The sequence below is a fragment of the Oryzias melastigma genome, linkage group LG10 (assembly GCF_002922805.2).
Source record: "Oryzias melastigma strain HK-1 linkage group LG10, ASM292280v2, whole genome shotgun sequence".
NCBI classification, from domain to species: Eukaryota; Metazoa; Chordata; class Actinopteri; order Beloniformes; family Adrianichthyidae; genus Oryzias; species Oryzias melastigma.
In genome coordinates, this window is record NC_050521.1 from 1,285,371 (window position 1) to 1,297,171 (window position 11,801).

At 41.6% G+C, this 11,801-nt stretch overlaps 1 protein-coding gene across 1 annotated transcript in view; it reads right to left on the reverse strand.

The window, feature by feature from the left end:
• Positions 1–3,356, reverse strand: part of slc7a11 (solute carrier family 7 member 11) — a 21,476-nt gene extending 18,120 nt beyond the window's left edge. Inside the window, exon 1 of the mRNA XM_024284190.2 lies at positions 1,403–3,356. Within this exon, the coding sequence (XP_024139958.1) occupies positions 1,403–1,682 (280 nt within the window). The 5' untranslated portion in view covers positions 1,683–3,356. The remainder of the gene's footprint in view (positions 1–1,402) is intronic.
• Positions 3,357–11,801: the final 8,445 nt, after the last annotated feature.

The following is an 11,801-nucleotide window of genomic DNA, read 5'->3' on the forward strand; positions in this document are numbered from 1 at the left end:
TAAAATTGCTTAAAAATCTCAAATGCATGCCAGTTTTGCAAAAAAATGTACATCTTGCAGTGTGTTGCTAATTTATTAGCGACACTCTAAATTAGCTCAAAAATCCTTAGTAGGTGCCAAATTACCCAAATAAGCTAGCTTGTTGCTCAAATACTAGCTAAACTCCTAAACAGCCAAAAAAATAATAATAATAAAAATCCTCAGTAAATTAATTAGCCAAACATATTAGCATGTTGCTAAAATAGAAGCTAAACTCTAAATTTGCCTTTAAAAAACTCAGTAGGTAACAAATTAGCCAAAAATATTAGCATGTTGCTAAAATATTAGCTGAACTCCAAATTAGCATAAAACCCCCAGTAGATGCTAAATTGCCCAAAAAACTTTAGTAGATGCCAAATTAGCCCCCCAAAAACTAGCTCATTCCTTAAATACTAGCTAAACTCAAAATAGCCTAAAATTCCTCAGTAAACTAAATTAGCCTAAAACATTAGAACGTTGCTAAAGCAGAAGCTGACCCCTAAATTAGCCTAAAAATCCCAAGTAGGATAGCACATTAGCCAAAACTGTTAGCATGTTGCTAACATATTAACTAAACTCCATTTTTTTCATTCCTAGAAAAGATTAAAAATTAATTTGAAGACTTTCTCATTCATGGGGCATATTTTGCTCAATATTCCAAAAACTATAAAGTTTATGAAAACCAAAAATACAAGTAGTAATGTAGTGAACAAGAGGAACGTTTTGATACCAAGATTGATGAAATCACTGAAAGTGTAATTGAGTTTTTACATGCCGAAAAACATTGCGAAAGGAGCAGGAGAATCACTTTAGTGATGGTTTGCAGCAGCTCGAGAATGTACAGTCATGGCCAGAAGTATTCCTTTTTCCAAAGTCTGCAGTTTCATGGAAATGTATATATACTCCAGAATGTTATGAGGAATGATCCACTGAACATCAATTATTTGCACAGTCCCTATTTGCATTGAAAATGAACTCTATCACTGAAACCACATTTCCACTGCATTTCAACCCTGCCACAAATGGACCAGCTAACATAATTCTCAATAAACGCTTTTAATACTTGTGAAATGCTTCTGATTGTGTGTCATTATACCATTGAAACATCTGGTAAACACCTAAAAACCATGAAGGAACAGAGCTAGTGGAAATGTAACATTTGTGTCATTCTCAAAACTTCTGGCCATGACTGTACATGATTGTATGTGATGCAATCATGCAAATGTTTCTGCAGGGGTAACACGAGAAGAAATTAGATCAAACTTTTTTATCTGACTTAACTTTTACAGAAATGTGGATTTAAAGATAGTTACTCCTCGTGTCTTTATTTCAAAAACGGATTCTGGCTTTGATTCAAAACTCAAACCTGCAGAGAAAAACTCACCAAACAAGGACAGCACACCGCAGGCGATCCACACAACCAGAGACATGCCCACACTTCTAGTGTGCCGCAGGATCCCTTTGGGGGAGATGAAGATCCCGGCTCCGATGATGGTTCCGATGATGATGGAGATTCCTCGGAGCAGCGTCACCTTCTTCCCCAGCTCCACTTTCTTCTCCTGATCCTGTAGTTTTCCATTGGGATCCGTCCTCTGGTGAGAAACTTTGAGATCACTTTGGGTTGTTTTTCCGTCCTGGTGAGTGGATGCAGACCTGCTGCTCATCTTCAAGCAGGGTTTGACCCGTGATCAGCCTCCTAAAGCCCCTCAGACCTCCTCAGCTTGTGTAACAGTGCAGGCAGAGTTATAAAACTCAGAGAAAAACTAAAGTCCAGGAAGGGAAGACCTCCTGAGCACATCTGTTGTTTGTGGTCATTGATTCTCCCTCCCCAACAAATCTGTCACCTCAGAGCCACAGGGTGCCTTCTTTAACTGTTGTTCCTCCTCTCTGCTGTTACTCTGCCTGGAATCTCCTCCTGTATTTGTGTCCTCCCCGCGGCCCGCCTTTGTGTCCTGCCTCTTCCCTCAAACCGGCTTTGGTGTAACCACACGTGTGTCACCCGAGCATCACTTCCTGCCCTCTACTCCTCCCAGGCTCCTCTTTAAAGCGTCGCTCTGCTCTGTTTGTGTAACTTTTCGTGGGAATACTTTGTGGGGAGTGTGTCAGTGTTACACAAAAGCAGAGCGGGGGTGAGTCAAACACCTGAGGGTGTGATCTTCAGCGTACAAGCACACATGCTGAAACACCCGCATTATCGGTTCTGTTGATTCCTCATCCCATTAGATTCACACGCAGAGCTGGAATCAACCACATGCACAAACTTTATGCTTGTGTTGTCTTTATTATCTAGACCTTTCTGACCATCAAGATGGTTCACACTTTGTATTTTTAAGCAGAACATCTCAGGATTTAGACACAATAACAAGGTCCTTAATCAAGTTGAAACTTTAAATAAATCTCCAACTAAAGTTTAATCTTAAACTTCAAATCAAGCACAAACTGACTCTAGCTAAGACTGAAGCTCAAACCTGAACTAAAAGTCAAGCTGCAACTGAAGTTTAAAACTGATTTTTAATAAAAACTTAAGCTTACACTAAACTTAATCTGATAAAAGTTTAAACTTAATGACAAATTTAAAGTTGTTCTTAACCTCTAAATCAGAGTTTATCTCCTGTTATGTTCATTTCTGATGAACGGCATCAGTTTGTTTCTTTTTTTGTTTTTTGTTTTTTTATTTAATATGCTGATAAGAGAAGCAGGAGAAATTTCAAAGTGAAAAAGTAATTTTAAGTTTTTGTTTTTTTTTTCTTGTAGATTTTTACATTTTAAAATGGGTCAATGTGACCCAGAACATAATAGAGATAGAGCAGGGGTCAGCAAGCTGCAGCTCCGGAGTCACATGTGGCTCTCTTACCTCTCCATTGTGGCTCTTTGGTTAAAGTTAATTAAGATGTTAAAAAAGTAATTATAAAGGAGGGATTGAGAAAAGGGGAAAAAGTAAACTAACTCAAACTTTAACTCATTTACAAACAGTTGAAGGTCAGTGCGTATCACAAGTCGAATGAGAACATTTTGACACATTTTTGAGCGTCCTGACCTGTACTAAAAAAATCAATGGACGTCAATGAGCACAAGCAGTATTGAGGCGCACCGGATTATTAAGAAAATTTTTCATTTTTGAAAAAAACGAAGGACTTTTAAGTGTGTTTGAAAAATAGAGCAGGGGTCACTTAATTAGGTGGGATTTCATTTTGGTTTGTTAGATTTACATTTCTGGCAGAGATGCACCAACAACAGTGAAATGAACTATTTTTATTTATTCACTGCTGACATTACACTTGCTAATAATACTTTTCCTGCATTGAGATGATCAGATGTGACAAACTGTCACTTCCTCTTAATTGATGCAGGTTACACAAAAACCTGCTATTTAAGTTTGAGCGTACTCCAACTAAAGTTTTAGAAAAAACTCAAGGTCAGTCTGAAAACTAGATATAAATAAGCTGAGTTGAAGAGTTCGCATGTCCACTGATGGTTTGGAGGCTTCACTGGTGTTCCCTTCAGAATGTCATCACAGTGTCTAACCTGGGAAAAATCAATATTTGATCTTGATCCCATCTGACCGCTATGGTTGCTGGACAAACTAGTTGAACATTTTGAACTTTGCAGATTTAATATGAAACTGACGTTAAGCAAATCCAAGGCCAGAGCCATGATTTCAGGAGCTACGGTCCAAACTGAAGACTAAGGAAGTGCAACACAAGGCAGTCGACCTTAGGAGGAGGATTCCAGAAACCTGTAGACGAGGACGTTGTCCATCTGTTCACCAAAACTGTGTGAACGGCTGTGAAGATCTGCAAGATGAAGAAAAACATTCTCACTGCACACAAACAAAAAACAGTTAATGTCAGTTTTTAGATACAACCCAGAAGAAACTTGAATTTTAAGGTAGAGACGAGTCAAAGTAAACATTTTCCCCATGAAGTTTGAAGCTTACATCTAAACTCCACAGAATTAAAAAAAAAAAAAAGAGAGTGGTTAATTCCACTAATCCTCACTGATATATAGTACACTGTCTGGTTCCACCATGGCGATGTCTGTATTGCAGAAAAATGGCACCTGAGTTGATGTCATACGCACTCTGTCCAGTTCCATAAATACACTCAATGCAAGTTCTCTGACAGTCATATATGAGTAAGCACCTGCACATTCTCACTACTCCACGTTTACCAATATGTTCAAAGTTTTTCATGACTCATTGTTGTGAGTTTTTAATTAATTTATTTTTTTAATAATCCAAACACATGGAGCTAACAGCCTGGTCTATGGTGGTGGAGAACCACTGGGTGGCTCAGTGGGCTAGGTGAAGGGCTGGCACGCATTAGCCCTGGGTTTGATTCCCAGGGTCGTCCACTGATCCCCACCCAGAATGGGTCCTTAGGTAAGACCCTTGATGCTGCTGCCTAACTGGGTCCCTGTGCCCCTCAAGTACAGGGTTGTGTCAGGAAGGGCATCCGGGGTAAAAACTCTGCCAAATCACTGATGTGAAACAGTGGGTCTCCGAAAAAGATAAGCCGAAAGTTAACTACTACCAAACCCAAATCAGACCAGGACCAAACCCAAATCTGACCAGGACCAAACCCAAATCAGACCAGGACCAAACCCAAGTTAGACCAGGACCAAACCCAAATCTGACCAGATACAAACCCATATCAGACCAGTATCAAATCCAAATCTGACCAGGACTATACCCAGATCAGACATGGATTAAACCCAAATCTGACCAGGACCAAATCCAAATCAGACCAGGGCCAAACCCAAATCTTACCAGGAACAAACCCAAATCTGACCAGGTACAAACCCATATCAGACCAGTATCAAATCCAAATCTGACCAGGACTAAACCCAGATCAGACATGGATTAAACCCAAATCTGACCAGGACCAAATCCAAATCAGACCAGGACCAAACCCAAATCTTACCAGTATCAAATCCAAATCTGACCAGGATTAAACCCAAGTTAGACCAGGACCAAACCCAAATCTGACCATGACGAAGTACAAATCTTACTAGGACTAAACCCAAATCAGACCAGGACCAAAACCAAATCAGACCAGGACCAAACTCAGATCAGACCAGATTCAAACCCATATCACACCTGTATCAGATCCAAATCTGACCAGTATTAGACCCAAGTTAGACCAGGACCAAACCCAAATCTGATCAGGACCAAACCCAAATCTGACCAGGTTCAAACCCATATCAGACCAGTATCAAATCAAAATCTTACTAGGACCAAACCCAAATCTGACCAGGACCAAACCCAAATCAGACCAGGTTTAAACTTATATCAGACCAGTATCAAATCCAAATCTTACCAGGACCAAACCCAAATCAGACCAGGACCAAACCCAAATTAGGTCAAGACCAAATCCAAATCTTACCAGGACCAAACCCAAATCAGACCAGGACCAAACCCAAATTAGGTCAAGATAAAACCTGTCAGAGAAAGATTCTATGAAATATTCCATGCCTCAAATTTTCAGTAAGATGTGGATGTGCAAAATAGTTTGTCAAATATTTGAAAACAACTTCGATTCTGTTGTATCTAATCAATATAACAGGATCCTAACATGTTTGGACCACACAGAGATGGGTCCAGTGCTACATTCATGGGACTGTGAGGGTGTATTCAGACTGGAAAATGAATTTAGTCCTGAACCTTGCATTTGCTCGGCATTGAGACTGCCTTTCAGCTGGAAATTTCTTTTTTGAACCAAAGCTTGTAAAGAAAACCATGTGACTGAAGATCTCTTCAGTCATTGGTCAGGAATTATGAGGGTGGGCAACGAAAATAGAGAAAGAATAAAGGAAGTCCTGTGCTTTGCAATCCTTGTCAGGAGAGTTCAGTTTTCAAATTTTATATTTTGCTGCCCAATTCTGAATCAACGTCAGTTGCAACTCTTTTTAATTTCTACTTTGGTTCAAGGAAGTCATGCTGCAAGGTGGTTACTGAGGAGATGAGGGCAAAGGAGGTACACAATTAAGTGTTTATGACACATACAGTAGATTGTCAGGTAAACAGTGTGAGAAGCGACGTGTATCATGCTATAATTTGTTTGCATTTACCCGACCAAATTTTAATGAATTGCTGTTTCTCTTCTGGCTGGGGTAGCCATTTTGGTACACTTGTTCCGCTCTGAGTAAAAAACCTAGTCAGACTGAGGAAAGTCAGAGTGAACTGGAGCTTAGTTCTATTGCAAACAAACTGAGACCATCTGGAAAGATGGGTCAGAGAGCGCTTCCTGGTCCAGCACTAAACATTTGTCCTAGATAATTGGGAGAAATGAGCTGTGGTTCACATTAAGTGAACCAAATGTGTCCAGCCTGAATACACCCTGGGAGTCCATACAGTTAGCAAGTTCATAAGGGTCAGCTGGATTGGGCGCTCAGGTCTTTTTCTGGAAGTTTCATTCAAAATTAAAAAAAAAAAAGAAAAAACCTCTACACAGAGCTTCAGCTTTTCAAAAAGTAGGAAGGGTCACAGCATCTCTCTGGGAGATTCTGGAGCTTTTTTGACCCCTCAGAAGTAGTGGATCTTCTGACCCAGGGGAGTGCAACCTTTTTGGCTTGTGGGCCACAAAGAGTTCTAAAATCAAACAAGAAAGCTAGACCAGGAGCAGATGTGTAGAGTGTGTTGGTAATTCACCTCAAGAAAGAAATAACATGAAATTTTACCAAAAATGTGCTTTAACTTTGATTGAAAATGAATACATGTAATTTAAACTAAAACATTCTGTAGATATTTAATTTTTGTTTTTCATTTAGATAATTTTCCTGTTGGTGCCAATTGCCCCAATGGGTTGATATGCCTCAGGGAAAAACACATGTGGAATGATCAAAAAATTCCTGTCCGACTTGGAAAACACATGAATGATTCTTACACTAAAGGAGGTGAGTGGAAAATGGGGGTTGGAGGTATTCTGTAGTTAGAATATCTGAGCTGCAAATGTGTTTTGACCTGTGGAGAGCGTGTCAATTTTTTCCCACAGTTTGAAGGGTTCATCTTTGAAGACCTCAGTTTTCATCCGGTGATTAGAATTGCAGCTGGGGATAAACAGACCCCTCTGACCCATTCCTGCCCTCCCAGGGGCATCAGATGTGAGCAGGAACAACAGCAGCCAGTGGATCAGGTGAGAAAAGCTTCACAGTGAAAGGAAAAACATCGAGACAAATCCAAGGCCAGAGCCAGGCTGGTGTGCAGAACGACACACTGAGACACACTGAGTCTGCCCTCAAGCAGATCTACAGGACAACAGGAGAAATTTGAAAGAGAAACAAAGGTGTGAGAGGGCAGAAAACGAAGCAACAAAAAAGTAGTGATCTCAAATTATCACGTTAATTGCAATTAATTAATTGCAAACATATTAGCACTTTTTTTTAATCGCACATATGTCATTTTTGCGTTTGACAGTTTGTGCAGTCATTTCATGTCTGACAATGAAAACCTTGAAAAGCATTATCCTGCCCACACCATGATCATTAAAAAATATATATTTGTGTAAAATCAATTTATTGAACTTCAGTCTTGTTACATTTTTAAGTGTAATAGTATTTCACAAAAACAGACTATTTAAAACGTGGTGCATCGCGTTGTCATGGTGACAGCTCCAGCTCATGCTCCTCTCTCGCTCTTCCCTCTCTGAGTAAAGTGATCATCAAGAAATGTTCAACAAAGCATAATTTCAGAGGGAATGTTCACCTTTTTTAGCACTTGGTTTTTTTTCAGACAAAAATTTTATTTCAAAGCAACAAAGTCTAAACAGAATCAATTCCTCCTTGTCTCTCATCTCCTCTTTCTAATGTTCTCTATTTCTCTTGTGCTTCATCCCAGTTTTCAAAATGATTAAATCTACCAAACAGGTTAAAGACAATTATAAAATCACTCATGTCTTTTCAACTGTCTTGCTGTCGTGATAAACTGTGGAATAACGAATGTCAACATATGCATGGTATCAATAAGAAGTTTGTGGTATTTTTCAGACTGCTTAGAAAAAGGTTTCATACTATTGTTTGATGTGGTACATTAGAGCACTGTGGACCAGATGTTCTTCTTATTCTGTTTTTTTGTTTTCATAATTGTTCGAGTGTGAAAAAAAAAAATCTCTTGGTTGTGTAAAAGTAAAAGTTGGAACTAGTTAAAAAACTTGCATACATAACTTCATACATTAAGTTGTATTTTGATCTTTTGCTGCGCATCAAAATGGAATCGCTGGCGAGGAAGGAGGCCAGAAGACCCAATCGCACTGTAAGTGTGTGCAGGAAAGTCTTGCTGAGCCCTCTTTAACTCCCACATCAGGGAGACCTTCAAACAGGTACAAAGGGAAGTTGGTGACATTGAGTCAGAGTGGATCATATTATCCACCACTACTGACTATGCTGCCGTTCGGAGCTGTCTCTGGTACCTGTTGCAGTAGTAAACCCCAAATCCGGTAGCAGACACTGGAAGTAAGGGATGTCATTTAGCTAAAGAAATAGTTCTACCAAGACTGGCTGGCTTGTGGGACTCTAGAAGTAGATGACTGGTACCGGTGGTCGAAGCAAGCTGCTGTGGAGGCAAATACTTGGTTTTGGGAGGACTTTGAGGAGGCCATGGAGAAGGACTATCGGTTGGCCTCAAAGAGATTCTGACACCTCAGGAGGAGGTGCCAGACATGGCACCTCCTGCACGGTTTGCAGTGTCGGCCATTGGAAGGAATACCTTCAGGATTACTCCCAACGTCCTGACATCCCTTCTCTTGAGGAAGCAGAGAATGAGAACTTTGAGGTGTGGCTGTCCATCACCCAAGCCGAAGTCATCGAGGTAGTCGTTGAGCTTCTTGTTGGCAAAGAACCGGAAGAAGATGAGGTCTGCCTGAGTGCCTCGAATCTATGTGTGCTGTGGGAGTGTCTTGGCAGACACATCCCTGCAGCATTGCGTGGCAGTCAGGAGCTGTACCACTTCTCCCCTTTTCAAGAAGGGGGACCAGAATGGGTGTTTCGACTACCAGGGAATCACACTCCTCAGCGTCTCAGGGAAAGTCCATGCCAGGGTACTGGAGAGGAGAGTTTGTCTGATTGTCGAACCTCAGATCCCAGAAACAACAGTGCGGTTTCTGTCCTGGTCATGGAACAGTGGACCAGCTCTTCACCCTCTTTAGGGTACTGGAGGATTCATAGGAGTTCGCTCTTCCAGTCCATATGCGGTTTGTAGATTTGGAGAAGGCGTTTGACAACGTCCCCTGTGGTGTCCTGTGGAGGGTGCTCTGGGAGTATGGGGTCCGGGGAGCCTTACTCAAGGCTGTCCTGTCTCTGTACAACCGGAGCAGGAACTTGGTTTGCATAGCCATTAGTAAGTCAGACCTGTTCCCGGTTGGATTCAGGCAGGGCTGCCCTTTATCACCAGCTCTGTTCTTATGGACAGAATTTCTAGTCACACCCAGGGGCAGGAAGTGATCAGGTTTGGGGACCACAAGATAACCTCTGTGGTCTTTGCAAATGATATTGTCCTGTTGGCTTCATCGAGCAGGGACCTCCAGCATGTATTGCAGAGGTTTACAGCCCAGTGAGAATTTACTGGGATGAGGGTCAGCACCGCTAAATCTGAGGCCATGGTTCTGGACTGGAGAAAGGTAGTTTGTCCTCTCTCAGTGGGTGGGGTGCTCCTGCCTCAGGTGGAGGAGTTTAAATATCTTGGGGTCTTGTTCATGAGTGAGGGAAGATCGGAGCGTGAGATCGACAGGCGGACTAGAGCTGGTCCGCTATTATGCGGTTGCTGTACCAGTCCGTTGTGGTGAAAAGAGAGCTGTGCCAGAAAGTAAAGCTCTCAACTTACTTCGTTCCAGAACTCACCTATGGTGATGATCTTCGGTTGAAATGAGTTTTCTCTGGAGGGTGGCTGGGCTTAGAGATAGGGTGAGAAGTTCACTCACCCGCAGAGAGCTTGTAGTAGAGCCGCTTCTCCTCTACATCGAGAGGAGCCAGTTGAGGTGGCTGAGGCATCTGGTCCGGATGCCTCCTGGATGCCTCCCTGGTAAGGTGCTCCGGGCATGTCCCACTGGGCGGAGGCCTCAGGGAAGACCCAGAACACGCTGGAGTGACTATGTCTCTCGGCTAGCCTGGGAAAGCCTCGTGGTCCCCCCAGAGGAGCTGGAGGAAGTGGAAGAGGGAAGTCTGGGCATCCTTGTTTAGATTGCTACCCCCTTGACCTGGTCCTGGATGAGCAGAGAAAGATGAATGGATGGAAGGAAAACACACAATCAATGTTTTCTTACTGTGCCGTACCTGTAGGGGGAGCTCCCATTTAAAGGGTTAATGGTTATGCCTTCAGACCATCTTCAGAGCTTTCTGCTAGCAGCACCCAATTCCTTTCTCTACTCTATAACAAACACTCAATTCTCATTTAAATATAACTATTTGCACAGGAACCAGAATTTATTTTTGCTTTCCTGTGTCTGTCAATGAGGAAAAAGGAGCAGACTCGGATCTTCACATTATTTTCCCAAACTTAATGCTGGTTCATATTCTGTAAACATGTTCTGCTTGTACTTATAGACACACAAGGCAGAGGTTTCATCATCAAGACTCAAACACTTGAGGGACGTGTAAAAACCCCTCATCTACTTCCTCTGACAAAATGGGCTCTAAGCATTTTGGGAAAACGGCAATGACAACAAATATATGTATTTTCCTCCACAGAAACTTTTGAGCAGTTTTTCTCTGTGAACTATCACATTTTTTAACATCCACAGAGCTCTTTGGATTTTGAAAGAATAGAATAGAATAGAATGCTTTATTGTCATCATAACAGCACAATAAATGTTAAGCTGGCCATCATATCTAAGTGTATTAAGAAATATACAAATGAAACCACAATAACAGCAAAACTAAAGCATTACAGGAAGAGAATACATTCTAAGTTCAGTGTAGGAGTATGAGAAGCTCCTCCTGATAGATTGATCTACAAACGGATTGATTGCTATATTGGAATCCACTATGTGTTTGTCATCCATCAGGTGAGCTTCTCATTCAGGCAGTGACTTCTGATGGTTGTACACTGAAGTTTGGACTGACTTGTGTTTTCAGAGGACGTGGAAAGTGATGCTGGTCTGTTTCACATCAGTTTAGAAAGTGATTGAACTCTAGACTTAATTCTGGATTGAAGAGAGTTCAGACCTTACTTTGAACAGGAGAGTTCACACAGAGAACCATTGAAAGAATAGATGAATGTCAGAAGCAAAGCTGGAAAAACATAAGTGCTTTACTTGTTTGTGTGTGTTTGTGTATCGCTGAAAGAGGAGCAGTAAAAGCACAGGGACAAAAACCAGAGAGAAAAACAGAGGAGGAGAAAGCTTTTCTCTCTTTTGTGCCGTCTGTGTGGGATGAAAAGCTCCTTTCAGACTCCCATTGTATGTTTTTCAGAAGACAAGTGTTCAAACCAGCAACAAAGGAGGGGAAAGGTTCAGATTCAAACCCAGAGACGGACTCTTAAGCTTACCCACCTTCCTAGGCTGAGCCAGAGGACAGAACAAACCAAGGAGGTTGGTTCTCTCCCAGAATCTCAGTCCGTTCTGCTCTTTCCATCCTCAGCCCCGGCATGCACCCCACCCACCCCCCACCCCCATCCTTGAATCAGAACAAAATATTTGGAGAAGAGTTGGATCTCTGCCTGCATTCTGCACTATGGAGGATAAAAGAAACTCTCCCAAAGCTGGATTAAGTAAATCCAGAGTTAAAACTGAAGCCACAGGTTTATAAACAGATAAGAATGAATAGTGTATGGAACAAAACTTTGCTCACGGCGC